The 25,469-nt window shown below is 47.8% G+C and overlaps 1 protein-coding gene across 1 annotated transcript; it reads right to left on the bottom strand.

Annotated features, from left to right (window-relative positions):
- Nucleotides 1-3,143: 3,143 nt before the first annotated feature.
- LOC138793991 (axoneme-associated protein mst101(2)-like) lies at nucleotides 3,144-6,755 on the bottom strand. Its single transcript, XM_069972756.1, has 2 exons — nucleotides 6,272-6,755; nucleotides 3,144-5,866 (listed from the first exon to the last, which is right to left on the bottom strand). Exons 1-2 carry the CDS (start codon nucleotides 6,753-6,755, stop codon nucleotides 3,144-3,146), a joined length of 3,207 nt encoding a protein of 1,068 aa, XP_069828857.1.
- Nucleotides 6,756-25,469: the final 18,714 nt, after the last annotated feature.

Raw genomic sequence — 25,469 nt, forward strand, 5'->3', positions numbered from 1 at the left:
TCTGATGATAAATTTGGTGACCCCGCCCTCTGGTGATAAATTTGGTGACCCCGCCCTCTGGTGATAAATTTGGTGACCCCGCCCTCTGGTGATAAATTTGGTGACCCCGCCCTCTGGTGATAAATTTGGTGACCCCGCCTTCTGATGAGTTAACCCTTTTCTGAGGCTCAATGTTCAGTGTGAAAAGATTTCAGGAATCTAAGATTATTACATTCTCCAGGCCAGACCCTCAGTATACAGACCCCTGACTATACGTACACTCACTCACCTCTCCTCCTTCCCCCAAACCAATAAGTGGAAGATATTCTACATATATGTGTGTGAAGTCTGGGAAGTAAACTGAAGGGCGTTCAGAATAAAAATAAGAACAGAAAAAATCCTTAGTGACAAAAAAGGCGTAAAAAACTTTTAGCATTATTTTAACCAAAGTTTATTCACATTTGTAGCTATGGCAACTAATAAAATCCAGAAATCACGTATCCCGGTAACCGTAACAACCTGCGCATACACACATACACAGTGGCGTAAAATTGTGGAAATACTGCCATATTGTAATAATACTGCCATATTGTAATAATACTGCCGCATTGTAATAATAGTGCCACATTGTAATAATACAGCTGCATTGTAATAATACAGCCACATTGTAATAATACTGCCATATTGTAATAATAGTGCCACATTGTAATACCTCTGCATTGTAATAATACTGCCACATTGTAATAATACTGCCTCATTGTAATAATACCACCATATTGTAATAATACTGCCATATTGTAATAATACAGCTGCATTGTAATAATACAGCCACATTGTAATAATAGTGCCACATTGTAATAATACTGCTGCATTGTAATAATACTGCCACATTGTAATAATACTGCCATATTGTAATAATACTGCCGCATTGTAATAATACCGCCACATTGTAATAATACTGCTACATTGTAAGAATACTGCCGTATTGTAAAAATAGTGCTGCATTGTAATAATACCGCCACATCATACTAATACTGCCACATTGTAAGAATACTGCCGTATTGCAATAAAAGTGCCATATTGTAATAATACTGCTACATTGTAAGAATACAGCCGTATTGTAAAAATAGTGCTGCATTGTAATAATACCGCCACATCGTACTAATACTGCCACATTGTACTAATACTGCCGTATTGTAATAATAGTGCTGAATTGTAATAATTGTGCGGTATTGTAATAATACCGCTGCATTGTAATAATACCGCCGCATTGTAATAATACCGCTACATTGTAAGAATAGTGCTGCATTGTAATAATCGTGCGGTATTGTAATAATACCGCCGCATTGTAATAATACTGCCTCATGATGTTTATTTCACATATGTCTACTGCTTCCTCTTCGCTCTGGCTTATATGTAACACTATAGGCTTCATCCAGCACCATAGATCACATGACAGGGAGAGTCGCCCACTATCCAAACTCAGGAAGTGTGAGATGTGTTACCTGCTGGCGCCCCCTAGTGTTCTATAGTGAGACCATCCCGGGGTCATAGAGATCACTCACACTCCATACAGCTGTATAGTGAGACCATCCCGGGGTCATAGAGATCACTCACACTCACTGGCAGTCTCTTCCTCCAATGGTCTCTTCTTTCTGCAGTCTCTTCTCTTTGCAGTCTCTTCTCCCCACAGTCTCTTTTCTCCACAGTCTCTTCTTCTCACAGTTGCTTCTCCCGCAGTCTCTTCTCCCCGCAGTCTCTTTTCCCCAGAGTCTCTTCTCCCTGCAGTCTCTTCTCCCCAGAGTCTCTTCTCCCTGCAGTCTATTATCTTCCCGGTCTCATTTCTTTTCCACAGTCTCTTCTTCCCACGGTCTCTTCTCACTGTGGTCTCTTCTCTCTGCAGTCTCTTCTCCCCGCGATCTCTCCTTTCCGCATTCTCCTCTCTCGACGGTCTCTTTGCCCGCAGTCTCTTCTCGATGCAGTCTCTTCTCCCTGCTGTTTCTTCATCTCTGTAGTCTCTTTTCTCCACAATCTCTCCTTTCCTTGGTCTTTTCTCCGCACACTCTCTTCTCCCTGCGGTCTCTTCTCCCTGCGGTCTCTTCTCCCGCGGTCTCTCCTTTCCGCAGTCTCTTCTCTCTGCAGTCTCTTCTTCCCATGGTCTCTCCTTTCCACAGTCTCTTCTCCCTGTGGTCTCTCCTTGTCACAGTCCCTTCTCCCTGCGGTCTCTCCTTTCCACAGTCTCTTCTCTCTGCAGTCTCTTCTCCCTGTGTTCTCTCCTTTCCACAGTCTCTTCTCCCTGCAGTCTCTTCTCTCCACGGTCTCTCCTTTCCGCAGTCTCTTCTCTCTGCAGTCTCTTCTCCCTGCGGTCTCTCCTTTCCACAGTCTCTCCCTGCGGTCTCTCCTTTCCACAGTCTCTTCTCTCTGCAGTCTCTTCTCCCTGTGGTCTCTCCTTTCCGCAGTCTCTTCTCTCTGTGGTCTCCTCTCCACTGTCTCTACGCTCTGCGGTCTCTTCTCCCCACAGTCTCTTCTCCCCGCAGTCTCTTCTCTCTGCAGTGTCTTTTCCCCACGGTCTCTCCTTTCCGCAGTCTCTTCTCTCTGTGGTCTTCTCTCCGCTGTCTCTTCTCTCCATGGTCTCTTCTCCCCGCAGTCTCTTCTCTCTGCAGTCTCTTCTCCCTGTGGTCTCTCCTCTCCGCAGTCTCTTCTCTCCGCTGTCTCTTCTCCCGCAGTCTCTTCTCCCCACAGTCACTTTTCGCCGCAATCTCTTCCCCCTGCAGTCTCTTCTCTCTGCGGTCTCTTCTCCCCGCGGTCTCTCCTTTCCGCAGTCTCTTCTCCCTGCAGTCTCTTCTCCCCGCGGTCTCTTCTTTCCGCAGTCTCTTCTCCCTCCGGTCTCTGCTTATCGCGGTCTCTTCTCCTCCCAATCTCTTCTCCCCGCAGTCTCTTCTATCTGCAGTCTCTTCTCCCTGTGGTCTCTCCTCTCCGCTGTCTCGTCTCTTCGCTGTCTCTTCTCTCCGCTGTCTCTTCTCCCGCAGTCTCTTCTCCCCGCAGTCTCTTCTCCCCACAGTCTCTTCCCCCTGCAGTCTCTTCTCTCTGCGGTCTCTTCTCCCCGCGGTCTCTCCTTTCCGCAGTCTCTTCTCCCTGCAGTCTCTTCTCCCCCTGGTCTCTGCTTATTGTGGTTTCTTCTCCCCGCAGTCTCTTCTCTCTGCAGTGTATTCTCCCTGCGGTCTCTCCTTTCCGCAGTCTCTTCTCTCTGTGGTCTCCTTTCCGCTGTCTCTTCTCTCTGCAGTCTCTTCTCCCCATGGTCTCTTCCTCCGCTGTCTCTTCTCTCTGCAGTCTCTTTTCCCCATGGTCTCTCCTTTCCACAGTCTCTTCCCCCTGCAGTCTCTACTCCCCGCAGTCTCTTCTCCCCGCAGTTTCTTCTCTCTGCAGTCTATTCTCCCTGCGGTCTCTCCTTTCCGCAGTCTCTTCTCTCTGTGGTCTCCTCTCCGCTGTCTCTTCTCTTTGCAGTCTCTTCTCTCCATGGTCTCTCCTTTCCGCAGTCTCTTCTCCCTGCAGTCTCTTCTGCCTGCGGTCTCTCCTTTCCACAGTCTCTTCTCCCTGCAGTCACTTCTCTCTGCAGTCTCTTCTCCCCTGGGTCTCTCCTTTTCACAGTCTCTTTCCCCTGCAGTCTCTACTCTCTGTGATCTCTTCTCCCAGCGGTCTCTCCTTTCCGCAGTCTCTTCTCTCTGCAGTGTCTTCTCCCCGCAGTCTCTTCTCTCTGCAGTCTCTTTTCCCCACGGTCTCTCCTTTTCGCAGTCTCTTCTCTGTCTGGTCTCCTCTCTGCTGTCTCTTCTCTTCATGGTCTCTTCTTTCCGCAGTCTCTTCTCCCCGCAGTCTCTTCTCGCCGCAGTCTCTTTTCTCCGCAGTCTCTTCTCTCCGCTGTCTCTTCTCCCCGCAGTCTCTTCTCCCCACAGTCTCTTTTCTCTGCAGTCTTTTCTCACTGTGGTCTCTTCTCCCCCCAGTCTCCTCTCTCTGCAGTCTCTTCTTCCCGCAGTCTCTCCTCCCCACAGTCTCTCCTTTCTGCAGTTTCTCCTCTCTAATGTCTCCTCTCTGCTGTCTCCTCCCCGCAGTCTCTTCTCACTGTGGTCTCTTCTCCCTGTACCCCCCTCTCCCAGTTTCTTTTCTCTGCAGTCTCTTCTCTCTGCGGTCTCTTCCCCCTGCAGTCTCTCCTTTCCGTAGTCTCTTCTCCCCGCAGTCTCCTCTCTCCGCGGTCTCTCCTTTCTGCAGTCTCTCCTTTCCGCAGTCTCTTCTCTCTGTGGTGTCTTCTCCCCACAGTCTCTCCTTTCCGCAGTCTCTTCTCTCTGTAGTCTCTTCTCCCCGCAGTCTCTCCTTTCCGCAGTCTCTTCTCTCTGTGGTGTCTTCTCCCCACAGTCTCTCCTTTCCGCAGTCTCTCCTTTCTGCAGTTTCTTCTCCCCGCAGTCTCTCCTTTCCGCAGTCTCTTCTCCCTGCAGTCTCTCCTTTCCGCAGTCTCTCCTTTCTGCAGTCTCTTCTCCCCACAGTCTCTTCTCCCCGCAGTCTCTCCTCTCTGCTGTCTCTTCTCCCCGAAGTCTCTTCTCCCTGCAGTCTCTCCTTTCCGCAGTCTCTTCTCTCCGCAGTCTCTCCTTTCCACAGTCTCTTCTCTCTGTGGTCTCTTCTCCCCGCAGTCTCTCCTTTCCGCAGTCTCTTCTGTCTGCAGTCTCTCCTTTCCGCAGTCTCTTCTCTCTGTGGTCTCTTCTCCCCGCAGTCTCTCCTTTCCGCAGTCTCTTCTCTCTGTGGTCTCTTCTCCCCTCAGTCTCTTCTCTCTGTGGTCTCTTCTCTCTGCAGTCTCTTCTCTCTGTGATCTCTTCTCCCCGCAGTCTCTTCTCACTGTGGTCTCTTCTCCCCGCAGTCTCTCCTTTCTGCAGTCTCTTCTCTCTGTGGTCTCTTCTCCCCGCAGTCTCTCCTTTCCGCAGTCTCCTCTCTCTGCAGTCTCCTCCTTTCGGCAGTCTCTTCTCTCTGTGGTCTCTTCTCCCCGCAGTCTCTCCTTTCCGCAGTCTCTTCTCCCCACAGTCTCTTCTCCCCGCAGTCTCTCCTTTCCGCAGTCTCTTCTCTCTGCTGTCTCTTCTCCCCGAAGTCTCTTCTCCCTGCAGTCTCTCCTTTCCGCAGTCTCTTCTCTCCGCAGTCTCTCCTTTCCGCAGTCTCTTCTCACTGTGGTCTCTTCTTCCCGCAGTCTCTCCTTTCCGCAGTCTCTTCTCTCTGTGGTCTCTTCTCCCCGCAGTCTCTTCTCCCCGTAGTCCCTTCTTTCCGCAGTCTCTTCTCTCTGTGGTCTCTTCTCCCCGCAGTCTCTTCTCCCTGCAGTCTCTCCTTTCCGCAGTCTGTTCTCTCTGTGGTCTCTTCTCCCTGCAGTCTCTCCTTTCCACAGTCTCCTCTCTCTGCAGTCTCCTCCTTTCGGCAGTCTCTTCTCTCTGTGGTCTCTTCTCCCTGCAGTCTCTCCTTTCCGCAGTCTCTTCTCCCCGCAGTCTCTCCTTTCCGCAGTCTCTTCTCTCTGCTGTCTCTTCTCCCCGAAGTCTCTTCTCCCTGCAGTCTCTCCTTTCCGCAGTCTCTTCTCTCCGCAGTCTCTCCTTTCCGCAGTCTCTTCTCACTGTGGTCTCTTCTTCCCGCAGTCTCTCCTTTCCGCAGTCTCTTCTCTCTGTGGTCTCTTCTCCCCGCAGTCTCTTCTCACTGTGGTCTCTTCTGCCCGTAGTCCCTCCTTTCCGCAGTCTCTTCTCTCTGTGGTCTCTTCTTCCCGCAGTCTCTTCTCCCTGCAGTCTCTCCTTTCCGCAGTCTCTTCTCTCTGTGGTCTCTTGTCCCCGCAGTCTCTTCTCTCTGTGGTCTCTTCTCCCCGAAGTCTCTCCTTTCCACAGTCTCTTCTCTCTGTGGTCTCTTCTCCCCGCAGTCTCTTCTCACTGTGGTCTCTTCTCCCCGCAGTCTCTTCTCACTGTGGTCTCTTCTCCCCGCAGTCTCTTCTCACTGTGGTCTCTTCTCCCCGCAGTCTCTCCTTTCCGCAGTCTCTTCTCTCTGTGGTCTCTTCTCCCCGCAGTCTCTCCTTTCCGCAGTCTCTTCTGTCTGTAGTCTCTCCTTTCCGCAGTCTCTTCTTTCTGTGGTCTCTTCTCCCCGCAGTCTCTCCTTTCCGCAGTCTCTTCTCTCTGTGGTCTCTTCTCCCCTCAGTCTCTTCTCTCTGTGGTCTCTTCTCTCTGCAGTCTCTCCTTTTCACAGTCTCTTCTCTCTGTGATCTCTTCTCCCCGCAGTCTCTTCTCACTGTGGTCTCTTCTCCCTGCAGTCTCTCCTTTCCGCAGTCTCTTCTCTCTGTGGTCTCTTCTCCCCGCAGTCTCTCCTTTCCGCAGTCTCCTCTCTCTGCAGTCTCCTCCTTTTGGCAGTCTCTTCTCTCTGTGGTCTCTTCTCCCCGCAGTCTCCTCTCTCTGCAGTCTCTTCTCCCCGCAGTCTCTTCTCACTGTGGTCTCTTCTTCCCGCAGTCTCTCCTTTCCGCAGTCTCTTCTCTCTGCAGTCTCTTCTCCCCGCAGTCTCCTCTCTCTGTGGTCTCTTTCCCGGTGCTCTGTGAGATTTGCCGGGAGCCGGTGAAGGATGAGAAGTAAAGCCTGAGCTATTTCCTGTGCGTGTCTCCAGAATAAGCGGTAGCGGCTTTTATCAGCCGATTGAGCAGCGATCTCCCCGTCATCCTGTCGGATCTCTCCTGCTCCTCCGCTCCGGGATGTGAATCCTCTCCGCACACACTGCGCTTTCATGTCGAGAACGGGAGATAACAGCAAAAAAACTCCACAGGTTTCTACAGATCCCAAAATACCGGATGTAAAAGTGACGGCGGCTTCTCTATACACTTATATATATATATCCCCAGCAGCACAGGTGTGCCACTGCCGCTCATCACACCTGTGCAATGTAACTGTCAGGTATTGCACAGAAGGGGATGAAGGAGATGTCAGTCTGGATTTCCCCCACTAGGTGTCACTGTGGTATTTATTATGTACACAGCTGAAGGTGAAGGGGTAACTGTTCTGTGTCACATGCTCTGTTCTGTCCTATCACAGGTGCAGGCTTTTTCCCTCATTTTTCCCCTATCACCTCTCCTCTTTCTTTGCACTACACAGCCCACCAATCACAGCCCACCAACCACAGCCCACCAATCTCAGCCCCACCAATCACAGCCCCACCAATCACAGCCTACCAATCACAGCACTCCAATCACAGCTCCACCAATCACAGCCCCACCAATCACAGCACTCCAATCACAGCTCCACCAATCACAGCCCCACCAATCACAGCTCCACCAATCACAGCCCCACCAATCACCTCCCCACCAATCATCGACCACCAATCACACCCACCAATAACAGAACCACCAATCACAGCCCACCAATCACAGTCTAGCTAAGATACCTCTAGAAATGGCGGTTAGTTTCTGGTGGGAGGTCTTTTCTAGTCTTCTGTCAGTAGAGGTGGAGAGAGACACAGAGACATAGTTCCTGCTGCAGTGAAGCCAGGGCCTGGCTCAGTCCAGGACCCTTGTCAGGGATCACAAGCAACAACTTTCTTCTGTGCAAGTTACTACCGCTAGCATGCAGTGCTAGTACCCATGGGAGGGAGTGACGTCCTCTGAGGAGAACCTTGTCCATGACTCAGATCCTTCTAAAAGACACAGGGCAGAAACCACAGATAGGTACTGACCCCAGTAGGACAAATGGCCACAGCTGACGTATCCTACTGTAACACACTGCTCTTCTGGGAAGTCTTGGAAAGTCTGCTCCACCCACTTGTAGAGTCCTGGTACCTCGAACTCCCCAACCTGGCACTCCGAGAACTAGTTAGGGCACAAGGCGGTCAGATATTGTATCTAAATAGGAGACACTTCCCTACTCTACTCTCTTCTCTACAACTAACTTCACCCCCTCCTGTCACACCTGCACCTTCCTACACTTGGGTTATCCTCATCCTCTGGGGGTGGCATCCAGCACAAGTGCCCAAGTGGCCTAACACCCAGGCAGCAGCCACAACACCGCACAGTTACCCCGGCTCATGGCATGCATATATATATATATATATATATATATATATATATATATATACAGCGTGTCAGGTGTCAGAAAGTTACACAGATCTGCAATTTACTTTTCCTTATCCTATCAGCTGCTGTATGTCCTGCAGGAAGTGGTGTATTCTCTTCAGTCTGACACAGTGCTCTCTGCTGCCACCTCTGTCCATGTCAGGAACTGTCCAGAGCAGCAGCAAATCCCCATAGAAAACCTCTCCTGCTCTGCACAGTTCCTGACATGGACAGAGAGCACTGTGTCAGACTGGAGAGAATACACCACTTCCTGCAGGACATACAGCAGTTGATAAGTACTGGAATACGAGATTTTTTTTTTTTTTAAACAACATTAATTTACACATCTGTATAACTTTCTTACACCCGTTGATGTAAATCCTCTTTTTTCCCTGGAGTGCCCCTTTAAGGCCTAAACAATGAATAATGGAGCTGGGAATAGGTGTGATCTCGGGGGAGCCGTCTCGGCTCCTCCTGGTCTCTACCTTACAGGTGTTCCATTATCACTTCTCCCTGGCCCCCCTCCGCGTGGTGACGGGCACTGCCCAGAGGAGAATGTAGTCCATAGTGTTTCCAAGCAACGTGTCTGTCCTTCTGGCTGCCGCTTCCCCGTATCCTGGTGGCTGAGAAATGTTCCGTACATCTAATCCTTGTGTCCGGCCTGGTAGCGGGCGCGACCGGATAATCCGCATAGTGTCAGAGGAGACGGCCCAGGTCTGGGCACAAATAATGGAAGATATAGAGTGAGAGTTTATGAGCCTGACCAGAGGGGGCGACAGAGAGATGGACCATCAGTCATTGGAATCTATTGGGTGGGAGTCCCCAGAGATGACTGACATGGTACAGGATGGGTGAATAGTGCTTATGTTATACCAGCTCCTGTGTATCTCTATATACTGGGGAGCGCTCATGTTATACCAGCAGCCTCCATATCTCTATATACCGGGGAGTGCTCATGTTATACCAGCAGCCTCCATATCTCTATATACCGGGAAGTGCTCATGTTATACCAGCAGCCTCCATATCTCTATATACCAGGGAGTGCTCATGTTATACCAGCTCCTGTACATCTCCATATACCAGGGAGTGCTCATGTTATACCCGCTCCTGTGTATCTCTATATACCATGGAGTGCTAATGTTATACCAGCTCCTGTATATCTCTATATACCAGGGAGTGCTTATGTTATACCAGCTCCTGTGCATCTCTATATACCGCTGAGTGCTCATGTTATACCAGCTCCTCTGTATCTCTATATACCGGGGGAGTGCTCATGTTATACCAGCAGCCTCCATATCTCTATATACCGGGGAGTGCTCATGTTATACCAGCTCCTGTACATCTCTATATACCAGGGAGTGCTCATGTTATACCCGCACCTGTGTATCTCTATATACCGCGGAGTGCTCATGTTATACCAGCTCTTGTGCATCTCTATATACCGGGGAGTGCTCATGTTATACCCACTCCTATGTATCTCTATATACTGGGGAGCGCTCATGTTATACCAGCTCCTGTGTATCTCTATATACCGGGGAGCCCTCATGTTATACCAGCATCCTCCATATCTCTATATACCGGGGAGCGCTCATGTTATACCAGCTCCTGTGTATCTCTATATACCGGGGAGCACTCATGTTATACCAGCTCCTGTGTATCTCTATATGCCGGGGAGTGCTCATGTTATACCAGCTCCTGTACATCTCTATATACCGGGGAGTGCTCATGTTATACCAGATCCTGTGCATCTCTATATACCGCGGAGTGCTCATGTTATACCAGCCCCTGTGCATCTCTATATACCGCGGAGTGCTCATATTATACCAGCTCCTGTGCATCTCTATATACTGTGGAGTGCTCATGTTATACCAGCCCCTGTGCATCTTTATATACCACGGAATGCTCATGTTATACCAGCTCCTGTGCATCTCTATATACCGGGGAGTGCTCATGTTATACCCGCTCCTGTGTATCTCTATATACCGGGGAGTGCTCATGTTATACCCGCTCCTGTGTATCTCTATATACCGGGGAGTGCTCATGTTATACCAGATCCTGTGCATCTCTATATACCGGGGAGTGCTCATGTTATACCCGCTCCTGTGTATCTCTATATACCGGGGAGTGCTCATGTTATACCCGCTCCTGTGTATCTCTATATACCGGGGAGTGCTCATGTTATACCAGATCCTGTGCATCTCTATATACCGCGGAGTGCTCATGTTATACCAGCCCCTGTGCATCTCTATATACCGCGGAGTGCTCATGTTATACCAGCTCCTGTGCATCTCTATATACTGTGGAGTGCTCATGTTATTCCAGCCCCTGTGCATCTCTATATACCGCGGAGTGCTCATGTTATTCCAGCTTCTGTGCATCTCTATATACCGGGGAGTGCTCATGTTATACCAGCTCCTGTGCATCTCTATATACCGCGGAGTGCTCATGTTATACCAGCTCCTGTGTATCTCTATATACTGTGGAGTGCTCATGTTATACCCGCTCCTGTGTATCTTTATATACCGGGGAGTGCTCATGTTATACCAGCTCCTGTGCATCTCTATATACCGCGGAGTGCTCATGTTATACCAGCTCCTGTGTATCTCTATATACTGTGGAGTGCTCATGTTATACCCGCTCCTGTGTATCTCTATATACCGGGGAGTGCTCATGTTATACCAGCTCCTTTGCATCTCTATATACCGGGGAGTGCTCATGTTATACCCGCTCCTGTGTATCTCTATATACCGGGGAGTGCTCATGTTATACCCGCTCCTGTGTATCTCTATATACCGGGGAGTGCTCATGTTATACCAGATCCTGTGCATCTCTATATACTGCGGAGTGCTCATGTTATACCAGCCCCTGTGCATCTCTATATACCGCGGAGTGCTCATATTATACCAGCTCCTGTGCATCTCTATATACTGTGGAGTGCTCATGTTATTCCAGCCCCTGTGCATCTCTATTTACCAGGGAGTGCTCATGTTATACCAGCTCCTGTGCATCTCTATATACCGCGGAGTGCTCATGTTATACCAGCTCCTGTGCATCTCTATATACCGGGGAGTGCTCATGTTATACCCGCTCCTGTGTATCTCTATATACCGGGGAGTGCTCATGTTATACCAGCTCCTTTGCATCTCTATATACCGGGGAGTGCTCATGTTATACCAGCTGCTGTGCATCTCTATATACCGGGGAGTGCTCATGTTATACCAGCTCCTGTGTATCTCTATATACCGCGGAGTGCTCATATTATACCAGCTCCTGTGCATCTCTATATACTGCGGAGTGCTCATGTTATACCCGCTCCTGTGTATCTCTATATACCGGGGAGTGCTCATGTTATACCAGCTCCTTTGCATCTCTATATACCGGGGAGTGCTCATGTTATACCAGCTCCTGTGCATCTCTATATACCGGGGAGTGCTTATGTTATACCCGCTCCTGTGCATCTCTATATACCGGGGAGTGCTTATGTTATACCAGCTCCTGTGCGTTCCTGCTCTCGCCTGGTCCGGATGTGGTGATTTATGACTCTCCGGTCTCCCTCCCGGTTATTCGGAGTGTGTCTGGACGGCCGGGGCCGGGTCTCCTCTTTATTTCATTTCGCCTCTTTCATTTCCTTCTCCCCTGAAGGCGGAGGATTTATCTCTGATATTCGGGGAGATTACGGATCCGCCGGCCGCCATTCTGATTACCACAAAATGAATGACGAGAAGACGGAGGCTGAAAGGAAGAGAAATGAGAGGGAGATAAAGCGGCGCCCCCTGAGCCCGGCTCATTGCTCTCCGGGAACCTGAGATTCACTTTATGCCGATTACCGATCCAGACAATGGAGGCGGAAAATATTCTATTCTAGATTCCATTGTTTTTGTATGGGAAAGACACAGAGACTGAAATTTAAATTGTAAGCTCAAAGGAAAAATTTAAAGGGGTACTCCGGTGAAAATATTTTTCTCTAAAATCAACTGGTTTCAGAAAATTATACAGATTTGTAATTTACTTCTATTTAAAAATCTCCAGTCTTCCAGTACTTACCAGCTTCTGTACGTCCTACAGGAAGTGGTGCATTCTTTCCAGTCTGACACAGTGCTCTCTGCTGCCAACTCTGACCATGTCAGGAAATGTCCAGAGCAGGAGATGTTTTCTATGGGAATTTGCTATTGCTATGGATCTGGACAGTTCCTGACATGGACAGAGGGGGCAACAGAGAGCACTGTGTCAGAATGGAAAGAACACCCCACTTTATGCAGGACATACAGCAGCTGATAAGTACTGGAAGACTGAGGTTTATAAATAGAATTAAATTACAAATTTATATAACTTTCTGAAACCAGCTGATTTGAAAGAAAAAGACTTTTGTCAGAGTACCTTTTTAGTAGGATGTATACATTTGTTATCAACAGCCCTAATATAAATCTCTATGTCTCCATGGTAACAGACTACAATCAGGCCCTGTGTAGTCTGATTCTAAAGGCCCTATTCCATGGAACGATTATCGTCCGTATTCGGCCGATATCGGCCGCTACGGACGATAATCATCCCGTGGAACATGTTGAAAAACAAGCGACTGATATAGCAGCGATCTGCTGCCGTCACTCCGTTGAATAGGAGCATCGGCAGCAGACGCTGCTCTATGCTATGGGCTGCCCGGACGATCAGCGATCACCCGGGCAGCCCCCCCGCAGCTCCTTGCCGCCCCCTCCCGCACTCACCCGCTTGCTGCAGCCGCGTTGAATAGCGGTGGCAGCGAGTGGGGAACGAGGAGCAAACGAGCGCTGAGAGTGCTTGTTTGCTCCTCTAAACGACCGGTGTAATAGGCCCTTAAAGCTATGTAATACTTCACTCCATCTGCCCATTAGCAAACAGGAGACAGGGTGGAATAATACATGACTGCACAATCTGACAACACAGGAGATGTTTGTAGTCTGTTGCCTTGGAGACACATAGGTTTGTATTAGAGCTGTATACAGGAGATTGTTGAATGCTACGCTGTATATTTCAGATAATTTGGAGAATACAATTGGTGTCCTTTCATGAACCTGTATACAGAAGAGCATGCTGCAAAAAGAATAATACTTAAAGAGATTACTCAGGATTAGAAATAGCACAGCTAAATTCTTACAAAAATAGTGCCACCCCTGTCGTCAGGTTGTGTGTGGTACTACAATTCAACTCCATTCATTTCAATGAAACTGAGGTGCAAAACCACATTAAGACTGAGGACAAGGGTGGCGCTGTTTCTGGAAGAAAGCAGTCATGTTTCTCTAGGTCTGGACGATCCCTTTAAATATTTCCATTACCATATACGTATACACCCTGCCTGCGGAATATGGTAAAAAAGAAATAATAAATAGAAACAATACGCCTGAAGAAACCTACTTCTACTGTACATCCATGGAGAGCGGGTTTTGATGTTCTGTGCCCTGGATACTGCCCCCTGCCCTATTTATTTATCTTTCTGGGAAAACATTGTTTCCTTTAATCTTTTATTTTTAGCTCAATCTTCAGATAAGAGAATCTTTTCTATCCAGGACATAGAGATCGTCTGCCGTGTACAAGTGCATCTCCTGTCATCAAACAGAGCCGGGACCTGAATCTGGAACCTGCAACTTTGATGTTTAATTCACGATTGTCATGAGGGATCGGAGGAATCTGATTCCTGGAATATAACACTACAATATATAGTGACAAAACTGAGATGAGATGATACCAATATAGTGTAAACTATAAAATACTGCTCCTATATACAGGAATATAACTACTATAATACTGCTCCTATATACAGGAATATAACTACTATAATACTGCTCCTATATACAGGAATATAACTACTATAATACGGTTCAGGGAAGAAAAAGAGTGCTGCACCTCACACCTATGGCTGATACTAGTACCTCTCGGCTGCATAAAAAACATCAGAATTCTGTATGTGAATTGATCAAGCCACACTGCCCCATGTACCTCGTGCAGGTATCTGATACACATGGGTCCCTACACTAAGTCCACACTGTGCCAGTCAGCGACCACCACCCCCGCAAGCGTGCACAGTCAGGGAAGGGAGGCCATGGAACGGCCCTGCAACCCCCATGCCACAGGACCAGACCCAAAAATGCCACACCAAAACCCAGCCAGCACCACCGGCGGAGGAAGCTGCCCCCAAACAGCACAAGTCTGGATAAGGTATTGCACTCACCATAGCTATCAAAGATAGAATGGGACAGACAGGAGGGATTAAAACCATGAGCACTCAGATGTCTCCTGCTAATTGCGGTCATGTGGGTCTCACCAGGAGGAGTGCAAAACACGGAGAAAGAGAGAAACAAAATACGGTTCAGGGAAGAAAAAGAGTGCTGCACCTCACACCTATGGCTGATACTAGTACCTCTCGGCTGCATAAAAAACATCAGAATTCTGTATGTGAATTGATCAAGCCACACTGCCCCATGTACCTCGTGCAGGTATCTGATACACATGGGTCCCTACACTAAGTCCACACTGTGCCAGTCAGCGACCACCACCCCCGCAAGCGTGCACAGTCAGGGAAGGGAGGCCATGGAACGGCCCTGCAACCCCCATGCCACAGGACCAGACCCAAAAATGCCACACCAAAACCCAGCCAGCACCACCGGCGGAGGAAGCTGCCCCCAAACAGCACAAGTCTGGATAAGGTATTGCACTCACCATAGCTATCAAAGATAGAATGGGACAGACAGGAGGGATTAAAACCATGAGCACTCAGATGTCTCCTGCTAATTGCGGTCATGTGGGTCTCACCAGGAGGAGTGCAAAACACGGAGAAAGAGAGAAACAAAATACGGTTCAGGGAAGAAAAAGAGTGCTGCACCTCACACCTATGGCTGATACTAGTACCTCTCGGCTGCATAAAAAACATCAGAATTCTGTATGTGAATTGATCAAGCCACACTGCCCCATGTACCTCGTGCAGGTATCTGATACACATGGGTCCCTACACTAAGTCCACACTGTGCCAGTCAGCGACCACCACCCCCGCAAGCGTGCACAGTCAGGGAAGGGAGGCCATGGAACGGCCCTGCAACCCCCATGCCACAGGACCAGACCCAAAAATGCCACACCAAAACCCAGCCAGCACCACCGGCGGAGGAAGCTGCCCCCAAACAGCACAAGTCTGGATAAGGTATTGCACTCACCATAGCTATCAAAGATAGAATGGGACAGACAGGAGGGATTAAAACCATGAGCACTCAGATGTCTCCTGCTAATTGCGGTCATGTGGGTCTCACCAGGAGGAGTGCAAAACACGGAGAAAGAGAGAAACAAAATACGGTTCAGGGAAGAAAAAGAGTGCTGCACCTCACACCTATGGCTGATACTAGTACCTCTCGGCTGCATAAAAAACATCAGAATTCTGTATGTGAATTGATCAAGCCACACTGCCCCATGTACCTCGTGCAGGTATCTGATACACATGGGTCCCTACACTAAGTCCACACTGTGCCAGTCAGCGACCACCACCCCCGCAAGCGTGCACAGTCAGGGAAGGGAGGCCATGGAACGGCCCTGCAACCCCCATGCCACAGGACCAGACCCAAAAATGCCACACCAAAACCCAGCCAGCACCACCGGCGGAGGAAGCTGCTCCCAAACAGCACAAGTCTGGATAAGGTATTGCACTCACCATAGCTATCAAAGATAGAATGGGACAGACAGGGTTGGTGGCCATTGACTGGCACGGTGTGGACTTAGTGTAGGGACCCATGTGTATCAGATACCGGCACGAGGTACATGGGGCAGTATGGCTTGATCAATTCATACACAAAATTCTGATGTGTTTTTTAATTTTGCCTAGGGGCACTAGTATCAGCCATAGGTGTGAGGTGCAGCACTCTGTTTCTTCCCTGAACCGCATAACTACTATAATACTGCTCCTATATACAGGAATATAACTACTATAATACTGCCCCCTATATACAGGAATATAACTACTATAATACTGCCCCCTATATACAGGAATATAACTACTATAATACTGCTCCTATATACAGGAATATAACTACTATAATACTGCTCCTATATACAGGAATATAACTACTATAATACTGCTCCTATATACAGGAATATAACTACTATAATACTGCTCCTATATACAGGAATATAACTACTATAATACTGTCCCTATATACAGGAATATAACTACTATAATACTGCCCCCTATGTACAAGAATATAACTACTATAATACTGCTCCTATATACAAGAATATAACTACTATAATACTGCTCCTATATACAGGAATATAACTACTATAATACTGCTCCTATATACAGGAATATAACTACTATAATACTGCCCCTATATATAGGAATATAACTACTATAATACTGCTCCTATATACAGGGATATAACTACTATAATACTGCTCCCTATATACAGTAATATAACTACTATAATACTGCCCCCTATATACAGGAATATAACTACTATAATACTGCCCCCTATATACAGGAATATAACTACTATAATACTGCTCCTATATACAGGAATATAACTACTATAATACTGCCTCCTATCTGTGAGGACGTGTGTTTGTAGCTCTCCTGCATTGCTCTGATGCCTGGAGAAAGCCCAGGGCGGGGCCACCCTGGGTGGGGAAGCTCCCCAAGCGAGGCCCAGGCTCCAAGGCCTACACTGGGAGACAACTCCCAGCATTCTAAGGTGGATGAAAATCCCAAAGTTACCAGTAATGAAGAGAAAGTAAGCGGCACAAGTAAAAGTAAAGATATGAAGATGGAAGTAAGCGAGAAAGCTAAAGAAACAGCAGCAGCAAGCTCAAAGCCAAGTCAGCAAAGTGAGCGCATGGTCAGACAAGCAGGACAAGCAGCAGGTGCACAGCCCCCCACTCCTGCACCCAGACAGAAGAGGACATCTCTGGAGAGACAGACCCTGCAGGAGAACATCAGGCAGCAGGTGATGGTCTCCAGGATGGTGGGTCAGGGCAAGACAAGATCTGCAGCAAAGCAGGAACCAGGTGACTGCAAACAGCCTGAGAGACCACAGAGGCCAACACCTGAGGAGAAGGAGCCAGAGAGACCAGCAGCACCAGCAGAGAAGGAGCCAGAGAGAGCACCTGAGCTGCAGATGGCCGAGGAGATCCCAGGTCTGGTAAGGAGGATGGGGGAGCTAAAACATCATAAGCAAATGCTGCAAGTACAGATTGACTGTATATATAATCTAAAAACTGTACACCCTGAGAGTAACACTCTGTATGATAACAAACTGCACTCACTAAGTATTGAGCTGGCTGAGGTGGTGAGGGAGATGGACTGTGTCCTGGAGAGAATGGGGCCTCTGGCTGAGACTTACCACAACCAGGAACGCTTTGCAAAACAAGCACGAACTGCAACATCCCAGTCCAGACCCTCAGACGCTGCGTCTATGTCCCAGCGAGGGCCACGTGTCATCCTGCAGGCCCCAAGTTTTGTGTTCCAGGAGGGCAAGAAACACCAGCAGGGACAACAGCAGCCAAAAACATCTCTGGCCGTCCCTGAGCAACAACCTATCCCTCAGAGTGCACATGCACTACAAGTCCCAGCCAACACTGCACGGCAGCAGGACTGTGTAGAGTCATCGGTGTGTGAGACTGAGGATAGTAATGTTGATCGTTCTGTGTCTGACCCTCAGGCAGCAGCACATGGACTACAAGTCCCAGGAGTAACAGCAAAGGCACTACAAGTCCCAGACTACATTGCACAGGGGCAGGATAATGGAGCGTCATCTGTGTGTCAGACGGTGGACAGTGATGGAGGTCAAGGTTCACCTTACCCTCAAACAGCAGCACATGGACTACAAGTCCCAGGAATAACAGCATTGGCACCACAAGTCCCAGCCAACAGTGGACAGTCATCTGGGTGTCAGACTGTGGACAGTAGTGGTGGTCATGGTGTACCTGAGGGGTCAGGGGTTGGAGGGGATTCGCAGTCTGTGTGGGAGATGGAACCATCTGATGATGCCATGGTTGATGGGGTGGTGGCGATAGAAAATAATGTTGCATGTGATTTCCCCCCATTACCCCCACAGGTTGAGGCTGCCCCTTCTAGTACAGATGCTCACCCTAAACCCCCTGAGAGTGCCCCCCGTCAGGAACCTCCCAGAAACGCCTGGAGTCGGGGTGCTCCATCATTCACCCCCAGTGCCCATTATACCGGCCAGGCGTTTAAGAGGAGGAACGTGGTGAGGTTCAAGCATAAGGGCAACAAGGAAGACCTCCCTGCCAGGAGACTAGTGATCCGGGAACTACTGTGCCACCAGATGGGGTTTACACCAGCCGACATCCTGGCCGTAATAAACCTTCCAGACAGACAGGGCTATGACGTTAGCTTTAAGCTCATGTCCAGTCTGGATCGGTTTTGGGCGCAGTTTCCCAGGTTTAGGGACACAGAGGGCTGGAATCAGTTCATCCTCGTTCCTATTTCTAAGCCAGATACAGCCACGGTAAATATCATCTTCTGGAATGAGTCTGTTCCCCCCCAGGATATAGTGGTATGGCTCAGGCGACACTGTGACCTCATGTCTGACCTCACCAAAGCCCGTGATGATGATGGTATCTGGACTGGAGGGTGGCGGGCACTGGTGAAACTACGGCAGCATAATAACATCACGCTGCATCTCCCCAATTCCTTCTTCATTGGGAGAGAGAAGGGGGTCTGTTTCTACCCCGGTCAGCCCAGGAAATGCTTCAAGTGCGGTAAACTGGGTCATGTGGCGAGTGTGTGCACGGTGCTGAGGTGCAACCTGTGTGGGGAGGTCGGCCATGTCAGTTCCATCTGTAAGAACATCCGCTGTAACCTATGTGGTAGGATTGGCCACCCGCACAGGGAATGCCCAGATGCCTGGCACAATATATGTGGAGACCTCCCTGACCAGGACTTGCTGGCGGTGGTAGATGTCTTAGAGGAGGAGGCTCTAATATCAGGGACAATACTGACCAGACAGGAGGTCCAGCAGGGGTCAGATAATGTAACACCAGGTCCATCATCAGAGGGGGTGCAAGCACACACACAGGGGGTACAGAGACGCACAGAGGGGGTACAAGCACCCATAGAGGCCACCTCAGACCAACAGCAGTCACAGACAGTCTCCTCTAAGTCACCATCTGTTTTTGAGGAAATTAAGAGCAATAAGAGGAAGAAAAAAGACCCGTCCTCCCGCAAACCTGAGGAGAGTCCCAGCGCTGGCCAGAGGGCCAAGAAACCAGTCACTAGCGGTGATGGAATCATGGTCTTATCCAATAGATATGATGTCCTCTCAGAATCAGATGGTGACTATGAGAAAGAGCTAGGAAGGATAGATAAAGAGTGTGAAGAGGACACAGGGCTCCCCCGCACAAAAAAGAAAACACCTACTGTAGAGACTCCGACACAGTCAGATATGGAGACTGGAGGTAGAGACAGCGACTCTGACATGTGATGATGGCAGTCACTTATATGGTATTCCTCTATTGTCTTCTTATGGCTGGGTTCTCATTAAACATCATCTCCAGTAATGCCAACAGTATAAAAGTAAGAAGGACGAGACATGCAGTATACGACCATCTGAGACACCTTAATGCTGATGTCATCTTCTTGCAAGAGACACGTCTAACGTCATCTGGACTGTTGTCTGACGCCCAGAGAGATTGGACATCTGGTCCGTCCCTTTGGTCGTTGGCTGTAGAGCCTTATGCTGGAGTAGCCATATTGTTTAACACCACTGACGTGACCGTACATAGGATGACAGAGGTTGTTATGGGGAGATGTCTGGTCCTTGAGGTCACTGTCCACGGCAGACGACTGAGGTTTATTAACATCTATGGCCCACAGACAGTGACTGAAAGGATCCATGTCCTTAATGAGGTGAAGCCATACCTATTCACTTCTATTCCTGTAGTATTAGCTGGAGACTTTAACGTTGCCCGGTCATCAGGTGACAGGTCCTCCGGCAGAGCTGTGGTCAGGGACTCTACAGTCCTTAATAACATCATTTTGCAGGCTGGTCTGAGTGACGTCTTTGCACAGGGTGGAAGGAGGCCAAAATTCACATACTGCTGTGGTGACAGGAGGAGTAGAATAGATCTGGCGTTTGTGAATCCTACAGAAACTGTAAGCGGGATAAGTGAGAAAGCCGTCCCATACTCCGACCACCTGGCCTTGTGTTTCTGTCTGGGAGTCGCTAAACGCCCAGATCTTGGTAGGGGGTTATGGAAACTTAATTCCAGCCTCCTGGATGACGTTTATGTCCAGTGTTGTGTTCACTCCCTCCTCCAGAACCAACTTGAGAGAGTGGATTTTTATGACAGTATGGCTGACTGGTGGGAGGATGTCAAAGAGGAGATCCGCTCCCTCTTGAGGAAACTGTCTATTAAGAGAGGGAAGAATAAGTATAGCCAGTATCTAAGACTGCGTAAAGAATTGGAGTCACTCTATTCGGCGGGTGGGGATGACCAACAAAGGATTGACCGGCTGAAATCTGAGATGAGGCAGTATCAGTACAGTAGGTATACCTCCCTGGTGGTTGAACGGGATTATGGGTCCTTAGGGTCTCCTAGTCCCTTTGAGAATTGCCGGGAGCGGGTGACAAAGAAATTAATCTCGGGTCTCACTGACCCCCAGGGTGTTTTGCAGGAATCGCGGGAGGGTATCCTGGGGGTCGTGAGATCTTACTATACTGACTTGTTTCAGAGGAAGGTTTTGGATGAGGAAAAAGTGACCCAATTCTTGGAGGCAACTCCACTCCCTGATACTAACAATTTGGACTTTTCTCCTTTGACAGCAGAATTATCGGTGGAGGAGGTTAAAGAGGCCATTGATAAGTTACATCTGAAGAAGGCACCAGGTCCAGATGGTATTACAGCAGAATTTTATAAGAAATTCAGAGACCTCTTGGCTCCAATCCTTGTGGATGTATATAGAAATTGTCTTGAAAATCACCTGATGCCTCCATCCATGAGGGTCTCATCGCTAATTCTGCTGTCTAAAGGTAAAGACCCTAGCGACATCAAGAACTGGAGGCCAATTGCCCTCTTGAATGTCGACAGGAAAATTCTGGCAAAAATTCTGTTTTCTAGATTAGTTTGTTTGTCCCCGGCACTGTTGGCAGGCTGTCAGTATGGCACGGTACAAGGGCGGAACATCTCTGGAGCGGTGCTCTCTATCCGGGAGATGTTTGAGAGATGTAAAGCCCTTGGGTGTGGGAGATATGTTGTAGGTCTTGACCAGGCTAAAGCCTTTGACAGAGTGGATCATGCTTATCTATGGGCCACTTTATCAAAGTACGGTATTCCGGGACAATTCATAAATTGGTTGAAGACTTTGTACTGTGAGGCTGAGAGCTTTCCTCTGATCAATGGTTGGCAGGGTGGCACGTTCAGGGTAGAGGCAGGGGTGCGACAAGGTTGCCCACTGAGTCCACTGCTGTATGTGTTTGCTATCGATCCGTTCCTGAGGTCACTGCAGCGGTGTGGTTTTCAGGGGGTGCCGGTCCCCCATTGCTTGCCCCTGGATGTTGTTGCCTACGCGGATGATGTGACTGTAGTGATATCTGAGCCTCGTGAGGTGGAGATGTTGTCTGCAGCCATCAGAAGCTACTCGGAGGCCTCAGGGTCTCTGGTCAACCTTGAGAAGAGTCAAGCTTTCTGGACATTGAGTAGAGACCCAGATTTTGATCTGCCGCAGTTTGCCAAGGCCTCCACCCATATTAAGATCCTTGGGGTTAAATTTGGGAGGGACGATAATTCCAGGCTAAATTGGGAGGAAAAGTTGGAAGCCGGAAATGTAAAGGTTCAGCGATGGAAGAACTGGAGGCTGACCTATAGAGAACGGGTTACGATGTTAAAGACTTACCTGGTCCCCGTCTTCTTGTACGTCTCTGTCGTCTTTCCTTTGCCAGAATCTTTCTCGGCTAGGCTCTTTAGCCTGTTCTTCCAGCTCTTATGGGGGAACAGGTTGAACCCAGTAAAAAGAGGGATAACCTACCTGCAGAGGAGAGAGGGTGGGCTAGATATGTTAAATCCAAGGGTGTTCTTTGACTCCATGTTTCTAAAAGTTAATTTTGGTTGCCTGGACTCAAACAACAGTCCTCTGTGGGTAAATAGTGTCAGGGATTGGATATTGCCTTTTGCAGAATCTTGGATGCGAGGCGGCAGTCTCAAGAGGGGGAGATCGACTCGTGGCTTCCTCCCCCAGTATCTGGAGTACGGTATAAGATGTCTCAAGAAATGGAGTATTGATAAGTGTTTCATTGAGATTAAAACCAGGAGAGATCTATACTCCAGAGTGTGTAAGACCTTCTACAGTGTACAGCCTGTACTTAGAGACTGTCCGACCACAACCCTGCAGGACAGTCTGAGGCTTCTCAATGGCCTGCGGCTCCCCCCTAAGTTCTGGGATATCTCCTGGCTGTCATTACAGGGGAAGCTTTTTGTCAGGGGAAATCTAAAGTTCCTCAGTGTGTCAGATCGCATGTGTCCCTTGGGTTGTCAGCAGGAGGAGACTATGCTTCACTTCATCTCAGATTGCTGGGGTGGACGGAAAATCTGGTGTGACATATCAGCCAAGCTAAAGATCCCAACATTACAGTCCCTGAAATACCCGGAAATCATCTATGGGGTCACATCTAATGGGTATAATATCAACCGGGGGACCCTGTATCTGATCATCTCTGTGACCAAGTACTATCACTGGCACACTAGAACAAGAGTCTCTGTCCATAGTGAGCCATTCAATCACAGCAAAGCCATATCCCTCATTCTGTCAGAGCTCAGGTGGATCCAGGCACTAGAGGTCAGGAAAAAAAGGGAAAACATCAAATTATGGAGGAACGTCCATCTGGACTAATGTATTGTATTGTATATTGTATATTGTCACGGAGGCTATTACTTACTTTTTATTTCCCTTTAGTTAAAATCGACTTAAGTTACAATTAGCATAATTTTATTTTATTATGCACAAGTATAGGTTAAACTGTATGATTATTTATTTTTTTCTGATGGAAAAGTATTTCTGTATTTATGTTTGTTTTATACCAATAAAAATTGCCCCCTATATACAGGAATATAACTACTATAATACTGCTCCTATATACAGGAATATAACTACTATAATACTGCTCCTATATACAGGAATATAACTACTATAATACTGTCCCTATATACAGGAATATAACTACTATAATACTGCCCCCTATGTACAAGAATATAACTACTATAATACTGCTCCTATATACAAGAATATAACTACTATAATACTGCCATCTATATACAGGAATATAACTACTATAATACTGCCCCCTATATACAGGAATATAACTACTATAATACTGCTCCTATATACAGGAATATAACTACTATAATACTGCTCCTATATACAGGAATATAACTACTATAATACTGCCCCCTATATACAGGAATATAACTACTATAATACTGCCCCCTATATACAGGAATATAACTACTATAATACTGCTCCTATATACAGGAATATAACTACTATAATACTGCTCCTATATACAGGAATATAACTACTATAATACTGTCCCTATATACAGGAATATAACTACTATAATACTGCCCCCTATGTACAAGAATATAACTACTATAATACTGCTCCTATATACAAGAATATAACTACTATAATACTGCTCCTATATACAGGAATATAACTACTATAATACTGCTCCTATATACAGGAATATAACTACTATAATACTGCCCCTATATATAGGAATATAACTACTATAATACTGCTCCTATATACAGGGATATAACTACTATAATACTGCTCCCTATATACAGTAATATAACTACTATAATACTGCCCCCTATATACAGGAATATAACTACTATAATACTGCCCCCTATATACAGGAATATAACTACTATAATACTGCTCCTATATACAGGAATATAACTACTATAATACTGCCCCCTATATACAGGAATATAACTACTATAATACTGCTCCTATATACAGGAATATAACTACTATAATACTGCTCCTATATACAGGAATATAACTACTATAATACTGTCCCTATATACAGGAATATAACTACTATAATACTGCCCCCTATGTACAAGAATATAACTACTATAATACTGCTCCTATATACAAGAATATAACTACTATAATACTGCTCCTATATACAGGAATATAACTACTATAATACTGCTCCTATATACAGGAATATAACTACTATAATACTGCCCCTATATATAGGAATATAACTACTATAATACTGCTCCTATATACAGGGATATAACTACTATAATACTGCTCCCTATATACAGTAATATAACTACTATAATACTGCCCCCTATATACAGGAATATAACTACTTTCCTCTTCGGCTACGGCAGCACATATGGGTCTTCAGTACCCACTGACCCCACTCCAGGACCGCCCACCTAGATCTTAGATTAGCATAAAAAAAGGTTAGAACACCTTCCATAGGTTGGAGACAGCATGATTACCCTTAAATATCCACACCTGAGAAACAGCCATTGTGTTTTTTTCAGTCCTCTGATCCTTCTGGTGCTATGCACCTCCAGGCTGCCCACCTCTCCACCGTTCAGGTAAGTTATATCTCTCTTTTTTTAGGTACAAGTCATTCTAGGTTGTGCGGGGCATAACTCCACCAAATGTTACTTACGTTATGCTGATACCGGTGCGGTGTCCCGGTCATGCATTATTACATATGCTATGCTAATACCGGTGCGGGGACCCGGTCATGCATTATTTCATATGCTATGCTAATACCGGTGCGGGGTCCCGGTGATGCATTTTTCCAGTGGCTGATGCTATGCTGTATACCGGTGCTGTGTCCCGGTTGTGTTCCAGTTACTGATGCCATGCTAATGCCGGTGCGGGGTCCCGGTCATGCATTATTATTGACATTATGCTAATGCCGGTGCGGGGTCCCGGTGATGCATGTTTCCGGTCACTGATGTTCGGCTGATACCGGTGTGATGTCCCGGTGTATGTTTTTCAGCCACTGTTACGATATGGATTCCAGTGATGAAAATATGGAGGACTGAATGCAAGTATGTATTCTTGCTATGCATTATATCTCAGCCAAATGGGTCTGTTTTCTACTAGCCTGTGTACCAGTGTGGTTTCCCGGTTATTTCATGAGCCACTGTACTTATCATTGGCCGTCAGCTGGTGGCGTCACGTGGTCTGTCGGTCCGGTGGCTTCCGGGTCGGCGGCATTACGTGTCGCCGCGGATCCGGTGGAAGATGCGCTTCTGGGTCCGGCATCCTCCGCGTCATGACGCGCTTCCGGTCTGGCGTCCTCCGCGTCATGACGCGCTTCCGGTCTGGCGTCCTCCGCGTCATGACGCGCTTCCGGTCTGGCGTCCTCCGCGTCATGACGCACTT

This window comes from Dendropsophus ebraccatus, chromosome 5 (assembly GCF_027789765.1).
Source record: "Dendropsophus ebraccatus isolate aDenEbr1 chromosome 5, aDenEbr1.pat, whole genome shotgun sequence".
NCBI lineage: Eukaryota > Metazoa > Chordata > Amphibia > Anura > Hylidae > Dendropsophus > Dendropsophus ebraccatus.

Excerpts from the sequence above, each read along its gene's own strand:
- LOC138793991 (XM_069972756.1), bottom strand. The coding sequence starts at position 6,755 with ATGAAAGCGCAGTGTGTGCGGAGAGGATTCACATCCCGGAGCGGAGGA. Across the intron at positions 5,867-6,271 it reads TGCAGGGAGAAGAGACCACA|GAGAGACTTCGGGGAGAAGA; the intron begins GTGAGAAGAGAC and ends GACTGTGGAAAG.